This window comes from Xyrauchen texanus, chromosome 1 (assembly GCF_025860055.1).
Source record: "Xyrauchen texanus isolate HMW12.3.18 chromosome 1, RBS_HiC_50CHRs, whole genome shotgun sequence".
Lineage (NCBI taxonomy): Eukaryota > Metazoa > Chordata > Actinopteri > Cypriniformes > Catostomidae > Xyrauchen > Xyrauchen texanus.
In genome coordinates this window covers 856,855-882,632 of record NC_068276.1, presented here as the reverse complement: position 1 = coordinate 882,632, position 25,778 = coordinate 856,855, and the positions used below count along the sequence as shown (strand labels likewise).

The window sequence follows — 25,778 nt, the reverse complement described above, 5'->3', positions numbered from 1 at the left end:
GTAAAACATTCTAACCAATCACAGAACTTCCCTCCGAACTCTAAACTCCTCCCTCTTATTTCTCCGCTACATTCTGTGTTCATGAGAAACTTCAAGCTGAACGAGTTTTAAATCCAGTTTAATGTAAAAGACAATATCAATAATAATAATTTGGTGAAATATATCTGACCTTAAGTAAATTTGATATTTTTCCCTGATAGAGGCACAATCGATAGAATTATGCATATCAAATGATGTCAGATAATTTGCACTAACATTCATTTTATAGTTTTATGAAACACTGATTTTACACTCAACCTGTCAGGCGGGTGAAACTTACACTGAATATCACGTTTGATATTTTCTGAATATGCAGCTTTTTTGATTTTGGTGTTTTTGTTTTGTTACAGTCAAATTCAAGATTGTGTCCCCTCACAACAAATGTAATAAAACATCACAAAATATAAAATACAAAGGTTTTGCTCTTTTATATGAAATAGTAGGTGGCTCTTAAAAGAGCCGTTTTGAGGGAGAAACTCGGAAGATCATTTACTTCTTTTTGGGAGCTGCTTTCTTAGGCTTGGCTGCTTTAGCCTTTGCCGTTTTGGGTTTGACAACTTTGGCCTTTTTAGGGCTCTTGGCTGCTTTCTTGGCGGCTGCTGGTTTCTTTGCCTTCTTGGGGCTCTTCGTTGCCTTTTTAGCGGCTGCTGGTTTCTTCGCCTTCTTGGGAGATTTCTTGGCGGCAGGTTTCTTAGCCGCGGCACTCTTGGGCTTCTTAGCAGCGGCGGGTTTCTTGACTGCGGCCTTCTTGGCTTTAGGAGCGGCTTTCTTGGCGGGTTTCTTCGTGCTCTCGGATTGTTTCTTGTTGAGCTTGAATGATCCGGAGGCGCCGGTCCCTTTGGTCTGCACCAGAGTCCCTTTAGTCACCAGACTCCTAACGGCGATCTTGACGCGGGAGTTGTTCTTCTCCACATCGTATCCACCGGCGGCGAGAGCTTTCTTCAGGGCGGCGAGAGACACGCCGCTCCTCTCCTTGGACGCGGTCACAGTTTTGACGATGAGATCTCCGACGCTTGGACCCGTTTTCTTGGGTTTGGCAGCAGATTTCTTCTTGGGCGATTTGGCCGGCGGGGCGGCTGTAGCTGGGGCGGTTTCTGCCATCTCTCAGATCGGATCTGTAATCTCACAAACACACACGAGCACTGAGTGCAGTAATGAACAGCGACTGAGCGGCGCTGCGCTCTTAAAACCCTCATGAGAACCTGAACGACTCAATCCGCTCGTGACAGCGTCTGTGTGCCTCCGAGAGCCGCTCGCGCTTGTGTTTTCTCCTCTCACATTTAGAGCAAAACTGGAGCGATAAAACAGTTTAATGGAGTGAAAACAATGTGAACACAGAGCAGGAGTTCTGCGCTTTATCTGGAGACTAAAACACGCGACGAGGAAACTTTTAGTTTTATGTCTAAACTTCAAATCCACATCGCGCACCAGCTATTGGAAAAGACCGCGTGTGATTTGGATGTGATTTTCATGCAGAAATGATTATATTTGATTGAACGCGTCTTCTGTGTTTTCAACACACACTTTGATAATGACTTTAATGAAATGAGCATCACTGAGGGACTTGTGGACTGTTTCATACAGGAGTTGTTTTGGGCAGATTGAAGCACACGCTCCGTGTCTGTTTGTGACTCATGTGTGTTCAGCTGCTGCTTCTTGTGTGTTTGTTGGTTGTAATTTGTCTAAAATCTATGGGATCAATTCCATGCCACATATATTTGCAAAAATATAAAGTATTGCAAAATAAAATAAAGTTTTGCAAAAGAAAAAAGTATTGAGCAAAACAATTTTTTCTTTTTTAAAACAAAAATTAAGTATCACAAATGTAAAATAAAGTATCGAGAGAAAAAAAAAGAACGTTTTGCAAACAAAAATAAAGAATTGCAAAATATAAATAAAATATAGCAAAAACCAAGATATAATTAATTGCAAAAATCAATGACTGTTGTAAAAGAAACTAAAGAACTTTTATCCTTTTTTGTCTCTGCAACAGATTTTTAGGCAGCAATGATTTTGCCACACATCTTTTTTTTGCAATGCTCCTTTTAATCTGCATTTCCATCACGTGTGAACTCATGATACCGTTTTGCCTTTGCGCTTCACTTTTCTCTGCGTTTCACTTTATGGCACTGTTTTGACGTGGGGGTGGAGTCAGGGGATTGGGGCGTGTACAACGGGCTCGGTGATGCCTCCCTGGAAGTTACATCATTAGCTTGAGACACGGATCAAACATCATGGCCGAGCAGAGGCATGCAGGTGGATCTCAGGTATGTAAAGTTGATTGTTTCCTTTTATTTAATTAGCATTAAATGTGCTTTAACAGCGTTTGCTTCAGATAAAAAAGTTAGAGATCAGTTAAAGCGGTGGATTTATTAGCCATACTTGCTAACATAGCCAGCTTCTGCAGTTTATTCTCTCTCAATTGATTGGACTATTGATTGATTCTTATGTTTACTTTATAGATTATAATTGTCTATACCATATTATGTTGTCTTCTAAAAAAAATATAAACTCCATATTTAGATGTAACATTATCACTGTTAAAGGAGACAATAAATAGATTACAAATAAAAAGTTAAACGATCGTAACAAACGTGCATGTGTTCTGTCTTTAAAAATAAAGTTTTTAAATATAAAATGTTCACATCCCCTATAATCTTAACCCTGCATTATACAGCTATGTGGCATGGGGGCGTGGTCGTGTGTCGGTCTGCGGGAGAGAGAGAGCGGTAAGGCTTGTCACCTGGTTTGTAATTATCTCTAACACCTGTGTCTTGTTGTAGTGATACGGAGAGAGACATTTAAAGGGACGCCAAGTGTCGAGAGGGAGCGAGAGAGTGGATCTAGAAAGCTCCACAGACTGAGTGTGATATTGTTTTGTTTATGTTTACATTTCTACGGCGGTGACCGTCGTATGTTCGTGAAAGAAATTAAAGTGCTGATTTCAAACCTGCTTCGCTGTCTCCTGACTCCTCCATTGCTCAACAAACCTGTTCACAAGCTACTTAAGTTCTTACAATGCTCACAGTAAATGTACGTGTATCTAGGTCATCTCATGTAATGATTTGCCATGTCACATTTAGGGGAGACAATATCCAGATGTCGTGACGAATCTTATTAGTGTTCTGACTCAAAGCTTCGGTCATATTCAGGCAGCTCAGGGTCAGCAGCAGCAGCAACAACAACAACAGCTTTCTCCTGCTGTTTCTCTGCCTCGAGTATACTCAGCAGGATATAACCAAGTTATCAGCACCTACTCTTAAGAATTAATCTGTTAAATTTGTTTTGCTTTTGCACAATTAACATTATAAGTGTAACTTTATATGATGTTCTTTTATTGTTTGTAGATCGTTTCCTGGGATGCTTATTTGTTACGATCGTTTAACTTTTTATTTGTAATCTATTTATTGTCTCCTTTAACAGTGATAATGTAACATCTATTAATATATTTTTTAATATGGAGTTTACATTTTTTTAGAAGACAACATAATATGGTATAGACAATTATAATCTATAAAGTAAACATAAGAATCAATCAATAGTCCAATCAATTGAGAGAGAATAAACTGCAGAAGCTGGCTATGTTAGCGAGTATGGCTAATAAATCCACCGCTTTAACTGATCTCTAACTTTTTTATCTGAAGCAAACGCTGTTAAAGCACATTTAATGCTAATTAAATACAAGGAAACAATCAACTTTACATACCTGAGATCCACCTGCATGCCTCTGCTCGGCCATGATGTTTGATCCGTGTCTCAAGCTAATGATGTAACTTCCAGGGAGGCATCACCGAGCCCGTTGTACACGCCCCAATCCCCTGACTCCACCCCCACGTCAAAACAGTGCCATAAAGTGAAACGCACAGAAAAGTGAAGCGCAAAGGCAAAACGGTATCACGAGCTCACACATGATGGAAATGCAGATTAAAAGGAGCATTGCAAAAAAAAAGATGTGTGGCAAAATCATTGCTGCCTAAAAATCTGTTGCAGAGATAAAAAAGGATAAAAGTTCTTTAGTTTCTTTTACAACAGTCATTGATTTTTGCAATTAATTATATCTTGGTTTTTGCTATATTTTATTTATATTTAGCAATTCTTTATTTTTGTTTGCAAAACTTTCTTTTTTTCTCTCGATACTTTATTTTACGTTTGTGATACTTAATGTTTGTTTAAAAAAAAAAATATATTTTTTTGCTCAATACTTTTTGTCTTTTGCAAAACCTTATTTGATTTTGCAATACTTTATATTTTTGCAAATATATGTGGCATGGAATTGCTTCCATAAAAGTCAGATACTGACATTGAATCTATGAAGCTAAGTAACAAAGTAATTATAGTTTCAATAAACTTGTCTGGGACAAATCCAAATGATTCGTTGGCATGTTTAATTGTAACTAACTGATTACTACAATTTTCACAAACTGATTATTTATTAATTAACAATCATGGTTATCTAGTTATTTTTCTTTGCTGATCTGGCACAACCAACTCACACAATCAATGTTAGCTCTTTGAGAGTCAAGCAAATAGGTAGATATTTCAGTAGGAGGTACTGTTTCATATTGTAACCAATACAATGTATGATGCCTTTACACATTATGTAAAGGTGATTAAAACATACACATTATATTCTGAAATGCATAACGTATGATCATGCATTTGTTTTCGTATCTCCTCTTGCATGTAATCTGTTGTGTAACGTAATTTGGAGTCCATGCAGAGTCGTCGGTTATTCGTAAATAGTGAAATGTCTTGTAATGTGTTCACACCTGTCGCCGATTCGCAATGTCATTTGAAAACGCCATGACTTCCATGAAAACTGACTACCCAGCCAACACACCCATGTGGGGCCCAAAGGGGTTGCACTTGGGCTGATATCTGGGGCCCACCTGGGCTACCCAACTGGGACCCAGCTAATTTTGTCCTCAGTTTCCATGGAGGACCCACATGGGTTAGCCCAGATGGGTTGATGATGGGCTCTTGATGGGCTCCATATCATGCACATATGGGTAATTCAAGTAGCTCCCATTTAGGGCCTACAGGAATATGCCCACATGGGTTGATGATGGGACCCAGATAGGTCTTATCTAGGGCTCTTATGGGCCACAACGTGTATATATATAGGCTACCATATTTGTCTGTCTGGATTACCTTATTTTACAGTAACCCCTAAATACAAACATTACATGTAATCCACTAAACTACACTAAAATGTTAAAGGTATTCAATGAACAGAAACGTCTCGGGTTACATGTGTAACCCTTATTCCCTGAAAAAGGCGAAATGAGATGTTGCGCTGCTAAGCGCTACGGGGAACAATCTTGCATTGTGAGCAGCTGTGAATTTGTGTGAAACACGTCAATGAACATTGACCTGAATTTATAGCCTCGGCTGGTGAAGATCATTAGATGCACCTGTGGCCAGGCTATAAAATAGAGGCGCACCAGCGTGTCGACAGATACCTTTTTCTGAAGAGCAGTCCTGGGACGTCCCAGTGCGGCAAAGCAGCGCAACATCTCGTTCTGCCTTTTTCAGGGAACAAGGGTTACACATGTAACCCGAGACGTTCCCTTTACAAAAGGCTTCACTACGATGTTGCGCTGCTAAGCGCTACGGGGAACGCAATACCCACGCCGCCGCACTTGGGGCTGTCCGGACCCCTACGGTTGTGCAGTGTACTCACAAAAACGCAAGAGGTCTCAGACACGAGCTTGAGATGTCGACTCAAGGGCATAAGAGCCCGGAGTAGCATAAACATCTAAACCATTCAATTTTGATGAATGTGTGCGGAGAGGACCAGCCTGCCGCATCACAAACTTGTTCAGGCACGAGCCTGCCATAAAAAAACTGAAGAATGTGCGCGGAGAGGACCAGCCTGCCGCGTCACAAACCCGTTCAGGCATGAGCTTGGGATGTCGACTCAAGGACGTAAGAGCCCGGAGTAGCATGAACATCCAAACTATAAAATCCGATGAATGTGTGTGGAGAGGACCAGCCTGCCGCATCACAAACCTTCTGCAGAGGGACCCCTCTAGCCAAGGCTTTAGAGGCGGCGACCCCTCTGGTGGAGTGAGCCCTGACACCTACTGGCGAAGCTTGACCGCGCGACTCATAGGCCAGGGCAATAGCATCCCTCACCCAATGTGACATAGTCTGCTTGGTAGCGGCTGCCCCCCTGTTGCGGCCCCCAAAGCAGACAAACAATTGCCCAGACTTACACCACTGGCTAGTGCGGTGGACATAAGTTTGAAGGGCACGGACTGGGCAGAGTCCGTGAAGACTTTCCTGCTCCGGCGTTAAAAACGGCGGGGAGCAGAAGGCTTCCAGAGTGACAGGGTGTAGTGTCGAAAAAGGCACCTTAGGAAGGTAGTCAGGATGAGGATGCAGGATAGCTTTGGCCATACCTGGGGCAAACTCTAAACAGGCCGGCAAAACAGACAGAGCCTGTAGATCCCCGATTCTCTTAAGAGAAGTAATCGCCACAAGAAAAACCAGCTTGAGAGTCAGAAATCTATCAGACGCTGACTCTAGAGGTTCAAAGGGGGTTTCGGCCAGACCCTCCAGGACTATTGCTAAGTCCCATGAGGGAGTTCTCGTCCTAATAGGAGGCCTCAGTCGCCTGGCTCCACGAATGAATCGAGCGAGTAGAGGGTGCCTCCCCAAAGGCGCTGTCCGGAATCGCCCAAGGCGAGCCGTCGAGGAGAGATATAATTTCTGAGAACCAAATCCTGTTCGGCCAGTGAGGCGCTATCAGTAAGAGGCAAGACCCTTGCTGGCGAACTCTGGCTAAGACTCCCGGGAGCAGAGAAACCGGGGGAAAAGCATACAGACACATTCTGGGCCATGTATGCGCTATCGCGGCCCAGACCCAGGGGGCTGGGTGACTCAGAGAGAAGTAGAGGGGACATTGCGCAGTCTCTTGAGAGGCGAAGAGGTCCACTTCTGCTCTGTAAAATCTCCCCCAAATTTGTTGTACTACCTCGGGGTGGAGTTTCCACTTGCCCCTCGGTATGTTTTGTCTGGACAGCAAATCTGCTCCCACATTTAGGCGTCCAGGGATGTAAATTGCCCTGAGTGACAGGAGCTTGCCCTGGGCCCAAAGGAGAATCCGACGTGCCAGCAAATTCAGGTGGCGAGAGCGTAGACCTCCTTGACAGTTTATGTAGGAGACGTCCACCCGCACAAGGACATGGCAGCCTCTCAGATGTCGGAGGAAGTATTTCAGGGCCAGAAATACCACCATCAGCTCGAGGCAGTTGATGTGCCAATCGAGCTGATGACCCTCCCATTCCCCTTGGGCTGGACGACCACTTAAGATCGCACCCCAACCCGTCAGGGAGGCGTCTGTCATTAGCATCCTGCGACGACATGACGCACCGAGAGTGGGACCCAAGGTAAGGAACCGGGGTCTGAGCCACATAGAAGGGGAACGAAGCGCTCAGCGCGTAACCCTTATTTGCCTTAGGGGACTGGCCCTTGGATGAAATCCCCTGGCTTTTAGCCACAGCTGAAACGGTCTCATATGGAGAAGGCCCAAAGGAATCACCGTGGATGCAGATGCCATGAGACCTAGTATTCGTTGATACTGATGAACAGCGCAACTTTGACCTAGCCTGAGATTGCTCAGGGAGTTCTGGATGGAGCTGACACGAGCGGGAGACAACTGTGCCCGCATCGTGAACGAGTTCCATATAATCCCTAGATAGGTAATTTCCTGGGTTGGAGCAAGAACGCTCTTCTGGACGTTGAGTCTCAGATCCAGAGAACCTAGATGAGCCAAGACGATATCCCTGTGCTGAACTGCCAGTTCTTGAGATTGTGCTAGTATCAGCCAGTCGTCTAAATAATTCAGAATGCGGATGCCCTGGAATCGCAAAGGAGCCAGTGCTGCATCCATGCATTTCGTGAATGTGCGGGGTGATAGGGCTAGGCCGAATGGAAGAACCCGATACTGGAAGGCTTCGTCCCCGAAGCTGAACCTCAGGAACTTCCTGTGCTGTGGCAGAATTCCAATATGGAAATATGCGTCCATGAGATCGATCGTGACCAGCCAATCGAGATGTTGGATCTGAGACACGACCGACTTGACAGTTAGCATCTTGAACTTGAACACCCTAACCGAGCGGTTCAAGCCTCGAAGATCTAGAATCGGACGCAACCCCCCACCCTTCTTGGGAACCAGGAAGTATCTGCTGTAATAGCCTGACACTTTCTCTGGAAGGGGAACATGTTCCATGGCCCCTTTTGCCAAGAGATTATGGAATTCTTTCCACAGTAGACATGCCTGCTCCGGTCTTACGGTAGTGGGAACCACGCCGTTGAAACGCGGAGGGCGGCGAGCGAATTGAATTCTGTAGCCTCTTTCTACTGTCTTTAGAACCCACATAGAAATACCTGGCAGAAGTTTCCACGTTGCCAGGTTCTCTGAGATGGGTACTAATTTCAACACTTCCTGTTGAGGGGGTGTTGAGTGTTCCATGTCCTGGACTAAGGCAGGAAGCAATGGTACACCCAACTCTTTGTTGGAAGCCTCTATCACCCGAAACACCAAAGGCGGCGGGAGTGAAGAGGTTTCATGAGGGTATCGGGAGGGCCGAATTGGATGATACACACGCCCTGTCCCGAAGGGAACTACCCTCACAAAGTTGGGTACAAGAACGTCAGGACTTCTTTCTTTTAGAGATCACAGCCCTGAGGTCCTCCTTGGGTGGCTGCTGAGGGCGACGAGCCTGTCCCCAGTCTCTATGAGGTGGAGCACGACTCGCCACACTCTGTTTTTGAGCCTCTCTCCTAGCAGAGGCGGGGCGAGACTGGGTGGCCGACGGCCCCGCCCCCTGAGTGCGGCGAGGAAGAAACTGCCCAAAGGCTTCCTCATGGCTTTTCGCCTCCTGGAATCTGGAGATAACCGTATTCATGGCATCTCTGAAGAGACCAGAAGGCGAAACTGGGGCATCGATTAAGAAAACTCTGTCCCTATCTCGGATGCCTGACAGGTTAAGCCATAAATGCCTCTCCGTACTGACTAAAGCGGACATAGACCGGCCAATGGCACGGGCTGACTGCTTGGTCGCGTGGAGAGACAAATCCGTAGCTCGACGAAGCTCTGAAAAGGCCTCTTCGTCGAGAGTTTCACCCGCACTCAGATCTTTTAGCAGGTCAGCCTGGTACGCCTGTAACACAGCCATGGTGTGCAGCGCAGCACCAGCCTGACCTGCCGCTTGATAAGCCCTCCCCACTAGCATGGAGGTAGTCCTGCATGGCTTAGAGGGGAGAGCAGGTTTTTTCAAGGACGATGCCGAACCCGGCGAGAGATAACCCGCAAGTGTCTCTTCGACCGGCGGCATCCTCGAATACCCTCGCGCCTCAGCACCCACAATAGTCGAATGTAACGACGTCAAGGGCACGTGAACGCGCGAGGTATAAGGGTTCCTCCACGAACAAGTAAGCTCATCGTGGAGGTCATCAAAGAAGGGAAGGGACTGATGAGGTGTTCCCTTCCCTTGGCCATCAGACAGAAATCTATCCTCTAATTTGGAGCGTTTGGGGGTTTCTTGGTCACGTGGCCAGTCTAATTGAAGTCTGGCCACAGCACGAGTCACCACATCGAGTAACTCCTCAGAGGATTTTGCATCATGTTTCGAGTGCTCTGATGTGGGTAACTCGAAATCTATAGACCCATGGGAATCGAGGTCCCCCTCCTGAACTGAAGAGGCGCCGAGCGCTTCAAGAACACGAGAAGGACCAGCCGGATCTGGGGAGAGAGCGGCGAAAGGGACGCACCCGCCTCTCGCTCCTCAGCCAGATCCATACGAGAGCCCCACGAATGAAGTCGCGGTGCTGGCTCTCGAAGTAAGCTAGGCGAGCGCGAAGCATCCCGACCGAAAGAAGGTCACAATGCGCGCACCGCCTCGCCCCAACGCAGAGCCGCGTGCTCTTCCCCAAACAAACAAAGCAAAACTCATGCGTGTCCTTGTCCGTCATGAGACGTTGACAAGGAAACACGCATCGTTTGCTCTGTTTCTCCGTCATTTTCTCTTTTTTCTTTTTTTTATATATAAATATATATACTCTTTCAGAGCAGAGAGAGAAAGAAAGATCTGCGCACTGCCTAACAATTTCTAACTCCTAACAAAGAGGGAAGAAAGTTTTCTACCAGGTTGTGAGACACACAGCATAGTATGCTCTGAATGAAAAATATCTGTCGACACGCTGGTGACGCCTGTAATTTATAGCCTGGCCACAGGTGCATCTAATGCTCTTCACCAGCTGAGGCTATAAATTCAGGTCAATGTTCATTGACATGTTTCACACAAATTCACAGCTGCTCACAATGCAAGATTGTTCCCCGTAGCGCTTAGCAGCGCAACATCGTAGTGAAGCCTTTTGTAAAGGGAACCAGTCCCAGACAGCAAGCCAACATTGAATAAACATTGTTTTTCCATCTGAATCATCATTATGGTTGATGTTGAAATTTCAATGCAAAATAAATGTTGAATCACCGTTACCATATCGATGAAACCCTGATGTTATTAATGTTGATGGCAACAATATTGGAACAACATTGATCTATAGTTATCTTTATGATTGATTATGCATTGATATTTGATATTTGATTGGCGATCGCTGAATGTGTTGAAAAGTCATTGATTTATAGTTGACCGGGAAACGACGCTGTTGTTGAAGAGTCATCGGCATATAGTTGACCGGGAAATATGATTGAAAATGCATCGATATATAGTTGACAGGGAAATATGGTTGAAAATCCATCGATTTTTGGTTGACCGGGAGATCAAAACCAACGTACTGCACTGGACACAGCTCATTTCTGGACCTTGGCACAAGCGTACAGGTAAGCTTGCTTAATGTTCGATATGAATGCATTGTAACAAATCAAATACTGCTAGGTTGATCGTTAACATGATGGTTAATGTAGTAACCGACGCAGTGCTGCAGTCACTGAAATAGATTTTTGTTTTACCAGTGTGTCAAAATCTGCCAAAAGTACTTGATCTCTTCTAGCTTATAAAGTTAGCAAAACCTCATTGGTCCAGTCTATTTTTGTTACAGCTAGCTCAAAATACATGTCTGTACCCATTGCTAGTGTCGTGAAATCTATTAACACAGCACCGCTATTTCTTCTGACCGCCGGAGAACACCGCGCGGAACCAACGCTAGCATATGCATAGTGCTCTATCTAGCGCTAGCTAGCTAGCAGCAGTGACCGCGGCGGGCCAGAATTACACAAAATACATGGTTTACCTTTACTTTATTCAATGCAGAACTGTCTCGAGTTGTAACGTTAACTGGAAATGCAGATTAGACCATCTCGTAATAGCCTACAAATCCAAAATATGATTATCAGGGCTGCGATGTGCGATACAGTTTTGTAACTCCAATGTGTTTGTTTTCGGAAATGATAACAGTCGTTTTATACTAGTGCTTATGCGATATCACGATTTTTGATGATCTTCTGCACCTTTTCTGAGCGCGGGGAAGCGAGCGCGCGCAACGCGCGCACTGTTATTATACAGCGCCTGACAACCAGGCCTGGCGTCAAGGGGGGGGAGGGGGGAGGGGGCTTAGCCCCACATACTTCATTTAGAAGCAATTAAAATGCCTCGTTAATTTTAAAGACATACCCGTAATTCCTCAAATAAAAACCGGTAGTCAATTAAACGCCAGGCCTCTGATAGTGGCCGGGGGCGTGGTCAACACGGACAAATAAAGGCCGGTCTTAAATTAAGGCCGGGGGAAAATTAGTGTACACTCAAAGACGGACGCGCTCAGCGCTTGTCATATATCAAAACTATTCAGTGCTTTTAACCACATAATGTTTATTTTAGGTTTCAGACATTTAAATACATATGATTTATAGCAAAACAATAAATTTATAGTTTGTAAAATACACAATGGTGTCTATGGAAGCAGCAATAACAATACATTCAAATATATTTGCCGACATGTTTTATTCATATCAGATACACAGTGTAAGTAACTATAAAGTTTACCGGTTCACCGGCCACTTTCATGTATTTCGGGAGAAACTGAAGAATTCACGTGCTGTAATAAATCTGACAGACAGGAATCTCTGAACTGCGGTGCCCATCTCACGTTACAGAGAAGATAATTTATAAAGGGTTTTAAACGACAAAACAAACTCACTTACATGTATTTGAGAGTCAGAATAGAAGATAGTTGATGACATGGTAAGCAAGTTTGTTAATATTTAGAAATAAAAGCGCTACAGCAATATATTTACTATTTAATTAGTTATAAGTATCCATTTATTTATATTTAATTTGTTGAGTTAACAATTAGTTCTGATTTAATAAAATAATAAACATGATTTTTTTAGAGTCACTTGGCCTCATAAATTGTCCTTATGAAAGATGTCACTGCAAGCTAATCCTTTTTTGCCTCCCTTTAATTCGAATACATCCGTGAACATATTGGGCAGTTTTGAAAAGTGCTTTGAATGTAGTCCGTCTTATACAGCCTCAACAAAAATGTGTTTCTACCCAGAAATATAAAATGATTTACCTAACTATGAGATGGCAAGATGAGAGAGGGGGTAAAATCTTTGCATGGCAGGTGGAGCTGCCACTCGACCAGTCACGGATATATGTTCCATTCAGACATTATAGCACATGTGACAGAAAATTACGTGATGTGATTTGATATAGGTATCTTGTACTTAAATATAGTGAAGGGAGTCCATTATTCATGAATAAAAATTGTTCAGTCTTTAGAAAATCCTTTGCAAGCCCAGTTTAAACGAAATTTTTGTTATCATCTGCTTTGTGGGGAAATAATCAGGGCAGTGGATGATTCTGAATTAAATTGCTGTTTACTGACACTGTGATTTACTTTTTGTCCTTTTTTTTCAGATCATTAATCCACATCGTTTTTCAAGTAAGCAAGTCTTTAGTATAATAAGCCTCATCTGAGAATCTTAAAATATCTGTTTCTGATTCTGCACACTACATGCACACAAAATGGCATCACGCTGGTCAAAGAGGCGCAAATGTAGGTCAGTGCTTAAGGTCACAGAGTCAGAGATACTACAGCAATTTGAGGAGAACTTTAATAATACAAATATGCAAGGCAAGACTGACACAGCATCGGAACATGTAGAGTGCCCAAGGTAAGTAGTGGATCCAATTGTTTCAACCTCTAGTCACGCAGTTGTAGAGGAGCTACCAGTTATAGAGGAGCTTCCAGTTATAGGGAACTATGAGCCAAGTTCAGAATTCAGTGAGACCCATGAGTCAATAGACACAACTCATATTGATTCAGATGATACTGAAACTCCAACTACAGAGTTTTTGATGACTGGTCTGAGATTTTGGGCCTCTACATTTTCAGTCTCTCTGGTGGCATTAACTGCACTTTTGAGCATTTTGCGTGTGTTTCATCCAGAATTGCCTAAAGATGCTCGGACAGTTCTGAGGACGCAAGGTCAAATAATAACTAAGAAGATGGAGGGTGGGGAATACTATCACTTTGGCCTAACCAATGGCTTAATGTCGAGGCTTAAATCTTTGACTCTCCCTGCCATCTTGAACACACTTAAGTTGCAGTTCAATATAGATGGGTTACCACTTATTCAGAAGCAGTAGATTTCAGTTCTGGCCAATTCTTGCAATGGTAGATGTTGATTACACCAGATCTCCCTTCCTTGTTGGCCTGTTCTGTGGCCTTAGCAAGCCTAAAAGTGCCTCGGAATTCTTGGGCCCATTTATTGAGGACCTTAAGGCCATTCTGAAGAAGGGTTTAATTTATAATGGGCAGCAGCTAATGGCAAAAGTGTGCTCGTTCATTTGCGATGCCCCTGCACGAGCCTTTATTAAAAACACCAAGGGTCACAATGGTTACTCAGGTTGCGATAAATGCATTCAAGTGGGTGAATGGCAGGGCAAAATGACATTTCCTGATGTCAATGCTGAATTAAGAGCCGACGCAGACTTCGCCTCCATGATCGATGAGGACCATCACTTGAGTCGAACGCTATCTCCCCTAGTTAGTGTAGTGAAAATGGTGACAATGTTCCCATTGGACTACATGCATTTATGTTGTCTTGGGGTAACCAGAAAAATGCTGTATATATGGATGCGGGGCAAATGTCTTGCAACTAGGTTGGGCAGTAAAACAATTGGGGAGATTTCTGTGAAGTTGAAGGCATTGACACCTTACACTCCAACTGAGTTCAGTCGCAAACCCAGGGAACTCGCAGAAATTGATAGGTGGAAAGCAACAGAGCTCCGGTATTTTATGCTATACGCTGGCCCTGTAGTGCTGAGAGATACGATTCCTTTGGAGATGTTTAACAACTTTATGTTGTTTTCTGTTGCTATGCATCTCCTTTTGTCTCCTGGGACATCAGAGAAAATGGTGGACTGTGCTCACAAATTGCTAATTTCATTTGTGAGTCACTTTGGGCAGCTATATGGCAGAAGTGAAATAACTTACAATGTCCACCAGCTGACACACCTGGCAGCAGAATATCATCTTTATTGTCCCTTAGACAACATTGCTGCCTTTCCTTATGAGAACTATTTGGCCCAACTGAAACATTTACTGCGCAAACCTCATTTGCCTTTACAGCAAATAGTTAAAAGGCTTTCTGAAAGAGACCCTCAGACACCCCAAATCAACAAAGACCATAAATTCATGCACCTCCATCATGATGGTCCATTGGTGCCTCATTTGGGACATGGGGATCAGTATAGAAAGGTTGTAACTAAAGATTTCACCTTATCATGTAGGTTTGGGGATGATTGCATTCAGATAGTTGAGGACATCGCTCTTGTTGACAACATAATCAAAGTAGCTGAGGAAACATATGTGATCTTCCGGAAATTCACAAAGAAGGAATCATATGTCCAATACCCATTCGAATCAGCCATCATTGGCTGTTACAAAGTGTGGGACTTAAGCAGCGGTGTTGGTGTTGTAAAGCTCCAAATAATAAAAAACAAATATATACTTTTCCCCGATAAAAAAAAGAGTTCATAGCCATTCCCCTCATACATACAAAGTAAATCATTTTTGTACAAATCAGTTCATAAAAATCAGTTGAGTTCATAAAAATCAGTTCAGTTCATAAAAAACAGTTCATAAAAAATCAGTTCATGTGTTAATAACCAAACATTATCTTTACCATAAAAATAGTATGAAGCAGTGGTGCCTTGTAAAGTTCCACAGTGGTGGAACAGAAGTTGTGCCACACATATGGCTTCAGGGGGAGAAAGTTTTCTGGCCTCCATACCCTCTAAAAGAGTCTGGCAAGGTTCGTGCTGCCATCAGGAGGAGGGAGGAACCAAAAGAAAATTGGCAGATTTATGAACCTGTCAGGGTCCTCATAAGCCGAGGTGGGTATTGTTAAATCGGGTTGACATTTTATCATAGCCCTTTGTATCAGTATTTCATAACAACTCTGTGTCTGCAGATACCTTTGAGGAAGCAGAGAGGTGCCTGGAGAGGTATTTGAAGCAGCAATGCGACACCACTGATATCCAGTCAGAGGAGGAGAGCCAACAGCCTCAGAAAAGGAGAAAGAAGTAATAATTTCCAAATTCACAGTGCGAAGTTGCTGAATTGTATGTGCACATGGCCATCCTCAGAAATATATGTTTACTGTAACATCGGAATAGTTGACATTTTGAATATTTCAGTAACTACAGATGAACAAATGTAAATAATGCAGTGTATTTATAGTTTGTCCATGTTCACTTCTAGACCAAACCTAATCTGCAAGAATTCAGATGACTCTGATGAAGATCAACCTCGGAGTGAATATCCCCAAGCTCCAAAAATTTTGTTCCCAGGTACAGTATAGTAGGTGTTACGGTAGTGTTGCCTGTGTTTGTTCGTTCTCCTCCCATTCTCTACCTATGCTCAGGTGCACTGCCTCTGAGGACCTTGATTAGCAGCACATGACCAGCTGATTGATTGGGAGTTAAAGGAGTAGTTCACTTTTAAAAAAACTTTTGCTGATAATTTACTCAACCCCATGTCATCCAAGATGTCCATGTCTTTCTTTCTTCAGTTGAAAAGGAATTAAGTTTTTGATGAAAACATTCTAGATTTTTCTCCATATAATGCACTTTACTGGGCAACAAGGTTCAAGGTCAAATGACCGTTTCAGTGCAGCTTCAAAGGGCTTTAAACGACACCAGACGATGAATAAGGGTCTAATCTAGCGAAACTATCGGTCATTTCAAAATAAATAAAAAGTTGAAGTTTTATAAGCACAAATGCTCGCCTTGCTCTGTTCTGTGATGCGTTCTGTGATGCGCATTTGTGCTTATAAAACTTAAACTTTTGTATTTATTTTTGAAATGACCGATCGCCCTTTGAAGCTGCACTGAAACGGTCATTTGGACCTTGAACCGTTTGTTGCCCAGTAAAGTCCATTATATGGAGAAAAATCCTGGAATGTTTTCATCAAAAACCTTAATTTCTTTTCGACTGAAGAAAGAAAGACATGGACATCTTGGATGACATGGGGGTGAGTAAATTATCAGCAAAAGGTTTTTTTAAAGTGAACTACTCCTTTAAAGGCTCCAGTATCCTGTTCCTGACAAGAGGCCTTTGGTGTGGAGACTGATGGCTGTCTTGCTGCTTCTCAGCCTGTGATTTTGTCTGATCTTGATTTGGACTTTGTGTCACGTATTAGTTTAGTGTCTTGATCTTAATAAATGAAAAACTTATAGTGTGACATCACCTTCTGGCAGGTGCAGGACAAACTAACTCCAGTGAAAAAAAATATAATGAAGATTTTGCCTGAAGACCCAGCAGGGTCAAAACGTTGCATTCATTAAACATGGAGTCTAAATCAATGTTGCAGACATTATTTTTTCTTCACTGGAGTTAGTTTGTCCTGCACCTGCCAGAAGGTGGGATGTGCACACTATAACTTTTTCATTTATTAAGATCAAGACACTAAACTAATACATGACCCAAAGTCCAACATGGGAGTCTAAATCAGTGTTGCGGACATTATATTTTTCTTCATTGATCTTAATAAATCCCACTGGTTGGGTGATTTTTAAAGGTGTTATTTATTAGGAGTTTGGGTCAATGGCGGGTTTTTGTTTGCCCCTAAAGGACTGTCTAAGGGTGTGGTGTAACATAGGCCACAGTGTGGTTTGTGTAACAAAGTAAGCAGAGAAGCCAATTCAGCATAATAACCTGTAACATCTTTTACCCCCCGTCATACACACCAACAGCTTCCAGCCCTCTGCATTCTCCCTCTCCATCCTCCCAACTCCAACCTCTAGTCCCAGTGAATTACCAGACGCTTTCCACTCTGCAGTCTCCCTCTCCATCCTCCCAACTTCAACTTCTAGCCCCAGTAAATTTCCAGACCACTTTTAACAACCCAACCAGCTACCAAACCCTGCCCGCCCCAGCCAGCTGCCAGTCTCCGATGCCCTACCCCAACAGCCAACCCATTACCTTCTCTGCTGAAGATTTTCAGTTGTCAGTGGCTTCTGCCGGTACTCCCCGGTGTGCACCCAATTTCTCTCCAGAAGGTATGTTTTAGAAGAGAGAGTTTCATGTTATTCCAAATACCTATAGCCAGTCTTATAGATAAAAAAATGTTTCTTCCATTTTTGTCACAGACTCAAGAGACTCCGCCAGGCAGCTTTTAAAAGGCAAGTGCAAAACTGTTGTGCCTTGGGATTATTATAGGATTCCATTTACATATGAACGGAATAGCCTTGTGCATTAAAACACCTAAATATTACAGTGGTTTGCATTCTCTATGGAACAGTTAAAAACTAACTAAATATTGTGATTGGTGCTGGGTTGAATCCCCTACCTATAGCATTTAACATCCCTCATGTATATTTGAAATTGGGTTGACCATTTGAAGAGTTTGGTTTCAAAATGCTATACCCACCATTTTCATTAATTTTCATAAATAATTTTACATTTTGTTTCATAAGTAATTTCAGTAGAACTGCAATTGGGTATTGTTATTTATCTTTACTCAATCAAAACTACAAAAAAGCAATTTGATTGACATTACCTGAACTACAGAATTAAATAACATGACTTTTTAATGTTTTTAAAAATGGAGATATAGCATTTTGGAACCAAACTCTTAATTTCTTTATTTTACGCTTTTTTACATTACAAAATAAAGGAATGCAAAGTTTTGCACTCAACCCAAAACTATTTGTTATTCCTGTCAATAGATGTAACCTTGCAGAATCTGCTCACCACTGTCACAGAGTTGACGAAGGAGGTGAAGCACCTGCGGCAGGACTTCCGAGAGTTCCGCCAGTCCTGTAGGTGTGGCCAAAGTGCTGGGGTGGTGGGCTTGACTGAAGAGCCACTGAAACTGCCTCTGCACAGCATGGAGGAGCTGGAGAACGCAGAGGTGATACTCCAGTCCCAGGAGACTAGGAAGGCAATGGTAATTATTTAATGATTAAATAGTGGTCACATCATTCTTCTGATTGACCTTCACTGATCTGCCCAATTTTGTTAAACTGTTTAAGAAATCTGTTAAACTATCTGTGTTTAAGCTTATCCCAGACGAGGATAGAAACAAATATTACTTTAAAATGTCCCAGTCAACAATGTCTGATATTTTAGCACATCTTTATCAATCTCAGACTTGACAATTGACAAACCTACATAGAGCAACATTACATTATCTTTGAAAAAGAGCTTTTTTTAAAATTGTTTAGTTTTTAAACTGAAAATAGTTACTTTTTTTATTTTGATAGGTGGCCCGCTTCACTGTTATTGGGGGGACCACCCTGGAGATCAGGGTCTGGCGCATGCTGGCATACAGCATGACCAATGAGCTGGCCTCAGGCCTAAACTGGGCAGGCAAGAAAAATAAGGATGTGGGCAAACAGAAGCGGTCCTTTAAAGAAATGGCTCTCTGCAAATGCATGTTTGGTAAGTCATTCTGCTTAAGTATGAATGCAGTGCTTTCAGTAAAACAGTATGCCCTCAATTGAGTAAATAAACTCAAGCTTCACACTTCTGTCCCATCCTATTCAATTTACTACCAATTGGACTATGTAACATGAAATTTATTATTAATTTAGCTTATTATTTTTTCCATTTTGTCTATATTTGACAAGTAGCCTAGTTTGACTGAACACCGATGTGCGTTGAACCTTGAAACAAAAATGGGAATGAGTGAAGCTTGCTCCTATTCGGCCAATTCGCTAGTAGTTCGTCCATAGACTGTAAAAGAGTTTGTCTGAAGAAAGGCCGAATCACATCTGGCAGGATCACACCTGAGGGCGAATCACATCTGGCAGGTGGATGTCTACCTCAGCTAGGCTATTTCTCTAAATTCTTTAACACTAGACACATCAGGCCTACAGAAGAAAAGATTTTTCTCCCTCTGGTGAGAAGGGAGAAGCACTCCACACAAATTTGAGCCTTAGCCTACTGTATGTCATAAAACTGTAGCCTAGGCTACGTGTTTGTCAAATAATTTCATCCTAAAATAGGCTATTGACAGACTTTTCCAAATTGATGTTAAAAACGGCCACATTCACCTAGCCTATTAGACGTTGCCTTTGACTTACCAGTTAATGTTTCCAGATGTGAAGTTTGTTGTGGTGTCCCTGCTGCCACAAATTACCTCAGTGACTCTTCAGACCAGAGTGGAAAAATATCGGACCAGGATCCAGCACATACGTGACTGTTAAATTTTGCGCCAATCAAAGAGTGATCACACCTGTAACGTGATTCAGAGAGATTCATTTCAGCTGAAGGGCATGAGCGGAAAATACATGGGCGCGCACAAATTAAATTAGTCAAGTCAATTGGGCTATTAAGACTTGGGTGTGAGGCGTTTTGAGGGAAGGATAGCTATGCCACACACACACTTTTTTCTACATTTATAGGCTGCATGGCTAGGTTATCAAGTTTAGCCTATATCATTCACAGGCATAGGCTAATGTTAAACTGAAATGTACTGTAACGTCGGTGCCTATGCACTACGGCTCTGACGCTGATGCATGCTGGGATTCTGGGAGGACTTTGGGGTTGTTTCGTGTGTGTTATGCCTTATTTACTGTTTATGTACGTGTTTTAGTGTAGCGTGATTACCCTTTTAATTCTACCCGTGTGTGACCCTTCGTGTGTGGGTGGCTGCGTCCACCCCTGTGTGTGTAGTGTGTGTGTGTATTTGACTTTCCTATGTGTACTGTGTTCGTGCCATGTTCTGCTCCCAATCCTTGACGACAGCTTGAATGAACAAATCATTGACTAAATCACAGTAGCATACTTTTACTTGTATTCTAGATGCCTTGACTCAACGTCTCACAACGGCAAACGCCTATGACTTCGCACAAGCTGTGCAGAAGTGGCTGCGCTATGCCCCAGACCGAGCGGGAGGAGCTGGAAGACAGATGCAGGAGTTTGCGTATTAAAAGAAAAAAATGACATAACACAATAACAATTATTGTTTAATTTGAATGCATGGGGTGTCATTTGTGCTAGTCTAGGTTATAGCCTAAAGGTATAGTTTCTATTTTCTATATTTTGCTAGCCCATCCTGGCTGTTGATAAAGCCGGATTATAGCCTAATAATAATGTTTTTAATATTATATTAAAATTACAGACCTTCAGATTAAACCTGTGGTATACTAAAACACCATTGAAGTTTTGTTGATATGCTGGGATTTCAACATTGTTTCAATATCCATTGTAATTGAAATACCATTGAAACTCTGTTGATCTCTAGATATGATTTAAACGTTGTTTCAATGATAATAGAGGGTGCAACATGATGAAGAATCAACATCAGAGTTCGACGTTGGTTCAATGACTTCATCGTTGACAGCGGGATGTTGATTTAACATAGTTTCAATTACTATTTGCTATCTGGGGTAGTTCATGCTTTACTTTATTAAGCAAGTTATAATCATCATTTAAACATGACTATTAGAACTTGCACATGTACAACTTTATTAACAGACAAATATAAAAAAAAGAAAAGAAAAAAAGTTAAAGCTTCTGACAAACTTTATTTGGCATAACTTGTGTTGTTTATATATGCATATCTGAAAACTATAAAATTAAGCATTTCACGAACAAAACAACAACAGTGCAGCTTCTCACTCCTCTGTTGTCGCGCTCCCAACAGCCCTTTGAAAAGAGAAATTAAATGAATAAACCATTATGCAACTTTTTTTAATTACTTTTCAGTTCAAACAGATGTGTCAGGTTAGCCTTTTGGTGCCCCACATCAAGTTTATCTAGATAAGGGGTTTGCAAACCTGTCCTGGAACACCCCCTGCACTGCACATATTGGAGGCACAAAATGTAACAACTTTTACCACTTTTTAAGTCATTTCTAGAAATTAGTATTGTAGTAATTAATATTATTCACTTTGTTTTCACCAATGCTCTCTCTCCTTTGTTGTAGATCATTAAACCGTTGTGCTGCTTCCTATTTATGGAACTCACTTCCTGTTGAAGTTTGCAATAGTTCAAGTCTTCCGGTTTTTAAATGTCGTCTTAAAATGTATCTGCTTAGGCATGTGACTTTTTTTGTAATCTTTGTGATTTTAATGTCTGTTGCTGAACTGGCTTTATTATTTAATGCTATTGTTTTTATGGATTTTGTAAGGTGTCCTTGAGTGCCATGAAAGGCGCCTATAAGTAAAATGTATTATTATTATTATTATTAATGTTAACCTGATAAATGTGCGCTATTATTAGACGCATATCTGTGTGCGTTTACTCCATGACTCCTGTTTTTTTCACGACACTCATAATCATTACACTGTAAAACCTAACACTGAAAGTCACTGAACGAAATGAGTTCTTAACTTATTTTTTAAAAAAAGTTAATTTCACTCAATAAAAAATGTAATATTAACTCAAAAACTCAGAACTTAACTCAGAACTTACACTGAATAAGTTATGAATAACCATTTTGTTATTTTAGCTCTAAATTAAATTCTATTTAACCTGAATTTAATTAATTTAATCTAGTTTATGTTAAAATAAAAATAATGTTAAAAGTAAATTAGAAACCAGCAGGTGGGTTTACTTCCTAATTTTAAATAATATTTTTCAAGAAACTACTTTTGTATAAGGCCTATACTTTTATACTTTTCATAGCTAATAAAAAACACGTAAATAAATACATTTAAAGTTTTCAGCTTCATTCAAAGCCTATATTTAGGTCCCTGTGATGTCATTGATTTTAATCATCACCGCGTTCTCCCTTCTCCCTCGGAAAAACCCGCGCATTTATTTCAACAGGCGTAATCTGCCCATCCCCCACAGCTTCACGGAACTCTCAGTCACAAAATCAGGATGGCGGGCATGAAGAGAATTCGCCTTTGATTTAACAGGTAACGTTAAGCACGGAAAACTGCTTCATCCTTTTTATAGCACTCTTGAACGTTTTAACGTTGTATTGTAGTGACTCTTCATCTTAAGAAGAACGAATAGCTAAGTTAGGGTAATTTGTGTCATGTCATATTTACTATAAGGTAACGCGACATGCAGAGATATTATAATTTTTTTGGATCAGCGGCAGTAGTTAATGTGCTGTGTGAGTACACGACAGTTTTGTCAGTGGAAAAGTAATTTATATTTTTGTGTGTTTTCTCACATTTTGGCATAGACAAGCGTGTCCCTGTGCATTTTTGGATATTTTTCAGTGAGGAGACTGATTGACTAACACTGCAAAAACTAAATAAATAGGCAATACAAGCTGACCGATTATTTTATTTATTATGCTGTGAGTAAACCACAGATTTGTCAGTGGAAAAATAATATTTTAGTATTTTCTCACATTTTGCATAGTACGTGTTCCTAGGGCATGGATATCCGTGAGGAGACAACCATAGGCCGTCTTTCACACGGCAAAAACTAAAGAAAAAGGTACTACAAGCTGACCTATTCTATTGTTTATTATGCACTACAGTTTTATCAGGGGAAAATTAATCAATAATTGTGTTTTTTTTTCTTCACAGTTCGGCATAGACAAATGTATCCTGTACAATTGCATATTTGACACAAAGGAGACTGACATTCATTTACGCGGTAAGTTTCGAACTAAAGAGAAAGCTATAAATATTCCTTTCTAAGCTTTAATTAAAAACGGGTGATTTATAAAATTCTGGTGCTCAGGAAAACGACTCGGTTACTAGCGTAACCTCGGTTCCCTGAGAGGAGGGAACGAGTATTGCGTAAGTAGCTTACGCTATGGGAAAACTCAGTTTCTCGAGAAATATTGAAGTCTTTATGTAAAACGCATTGCAGCTGCACAGCAGACAGCGATGAGCGAGGCAGCTCGGTCATTGGCTGTGCCGCGGCAACTGCTCGAACCAATGACGGGGCGCCTCGCGTTCGCGCGCTCCGAGCCTGCCGAAATTAGCATAGGCAGGCTATATAATGGGCACCCCGTCATGCGAGTTCCTTTAGGTTCAATCGACTGAAGCGAACTGTCCAAGCACAAGCACGGCAGCTTACGCAATACTCGTTCCCTCCTCTCAGGGAACCGAGGTTATAATGATCAGGATAGTGCAGCAACACTAACAGAGATAAACAGTATAACAGATAAGTTACTTTGCAGTACAGTATGTACAGTATGAATAAATACAATACATATTTTCACAATAAAGATAATTTAATTATAATTGAATACAAAGGTATATGTATTTAAATGCAAGATATAGAGTAATAATTAATTAAACATTAGACCAATACATTAGAGATTAGAGACTGCTCATTCCAAGTTTTTTACTGCTCCAAATAAAATCTTACTGAAAGCTCATTTTTTGAGATATCAACCTAACATTTGGAACACAACTTGTCCATAGGTATATATGACAAAGCATTCTTGAAATACAACCATTTAAGTTTGGATAGTGATTTTCATGTCTATGCTGAAAAAAGGGGAGGGGTGACAGTTAAAGGTTAAGGCCACCAAACTGCTCAAGATGCTCAGTCAGCTGAACTTGACTTGGATTACTACTTTTTAATTCTGAGATAATATAGACAGAGTATACCGAAAAAAGTTGGAATTACTTTTACTATTTAGGTTAGCCTACTTTGTACGGACGTTAGCGATAACCAGCTGTAAAATCTGACGTGAACACCTGCAAGAAGGAAATATGGCTCAAACACATATGGATTGTTGTGGATACAGAAGATGACGTGCATTGCTATGGATTATATCTTCTATGGATTATATCGGATTGCATGGAAAGGTAGGATGCCTCTGTATTTAATATTTGGTTTTCAGCATCTGATGTGAGGCAAGTGTCAGCGTCAACGTTAGCGCTAATTTACGTGACACCGATTAAATTTAGCAAGCTCCGGGCTGTCACTGACATTGACAGATCTGAACCATCGCCCTATCACATCGCTATCACAGAGTAATAATACAAACAAGCAGTCGGCAGTCTACACTTTATTTCAAAGATGTGTCGTGTGTATGTTACGCGGTTTGGTGACAATAAAAGAGCGGTAATCTTTGACAGTATGACAATGCCAGAGTACAGTAACATAACAGCGGCACCGTAACATCTCTCTTGATGCCAGGCGAAACAAAGTCAGAACACCTTAAACTCAACTTCAGCGTGCCGGAACAAAGGCTAAGAGCCGTAACAACTGTTACGGCGTTCTGCTGTGGTTTCTCGTATGGTTTTGGATGTTACGGTTGTCATAGCCCTTTAATTTCTCGTTAAAACTATCAAATTGACTCACAATATTTATTCACATGATAAAGGAGGTCTTGAATACCCCAAAAATGACATTAACTCATTTTTGACCAAACATGATGTTACGGCGTTTTGCCTTTGTAGGGCAGCATACACACAATCTATTCCATTCTACAGTCAGGCTGATAGAATGTTGGAATGCAATGAGGGGACCTGTAGGTTATAAAACCTGATAAATGTCGAAGGCGAGGCCCAGCCTGCCGCCGCACAAATATCTTCAATGTGTATCCCACTCGACCACGCCCACGAGGAGGCCATGCTCCTCGTAGAGTGAGCTCTGATGCCTAAGGGGCATTGAAGGCCCTTGGCTTCATAAGCCAGCGCTATAGCATCCACTATCCAGCTGATATTCTTTGCTTTGAGACAGCGAGACCCTTAGTTCGGCCGCCAAAGCATACGAATAATTGTTCCGTCTGTCTGAACAGGGCAGAACGTTCCAAATATACTCTGAGCGCCCTGACTGGGCAGAGTATATTTGCGTCGCCTTCGTCTGCTGGGGACGATAAGCTGCCAGAGATATCACCTGTGCTCTGAAGGGTGTAGAGAGCACTTTAGGAATATACCCGTGCTTTGGCCTAAGGACAACTCTGCAGTCGTTAGGTCCAAATTCCAGGCAAGCAGCGCTTGATGACAGCGTGCAGGTCGCCCACTCTTTTAACTGAAGCGAGCGCCAGCAAGAGCGTGGTTTTGAGCGAGAGCTGCTTAAGGTGCACGGTTCGGAGAGGTTCGAACGGGGCACCCTTGAGTGCGTCCAGGACCGTGGCCAGGTCCCAGATCGGCACCGAAGGTGGGCGAGGACGGTTTATCCTCCTAGCGCCTCTTAGGAAACGAACGATCAGATCGTTTTTCCCTAATGAATGTCCTTTATCAGGATTGTGTGATGCCGCTATGGCAGCCGCATAGACTTTGAGCATGGAGGGTGTGCGGCCCGCCTCCAGCAGCTCCTGCAAAAAGGCGAGTACTCTTGGTATCTCACACGTTTTGGGGTTCAAACTCTTGGTATCACACCAG

General features: G+C 42.0%; 3 protein-coding genes across 3 annotated transcripts in view; 1 reads left to right on the top strand and 2 right to left on the bottom strand.

Annotated features, from left to right (window-relative positions):
* LOC127648178 (histone H3) overlaps nt 1-25,778 on the top strand; it is a 1,095,985-nt gene that overhangs the window by 385,123 nt on the left and 685,084 nt on the right. The window contains exon 5 of the mRNA XM_052132788.1: nt 12,497-12,516. Within this exon, the coding sequence (XP_051988748.1) occupies nt 12,497-12,516 (20 nt within the window). The remainder of the gene's footprint in view (nt 1-12,496; nt 12,517-25,778) is intronic.
* Nucleotides 1-25,778, bottom strand: part of LOC127647925 (NACHT, LRR and PYD domains-containing protein 1 homolog) — a 249,836-nt gene that overhangs the window by 128,473 nt on the left and 95,585 nt on the right. The gene's annotated exons all lie outside the window — the stretch shown is intronic.
* LOC127648280 (histone H1-like) lies at nt 82-1,160 on the bottom strand. The gene has a single exon (XM_052132872.1). It carries the CDS (start codon nt 1,138-1,140, stop codon nt 529-531), a length of 612 nt encoding a protein of 203 aa, XP_051988832.1. The 5' UTR covers nt 1,141-1,160; the 3' UTR covers nt 82-528.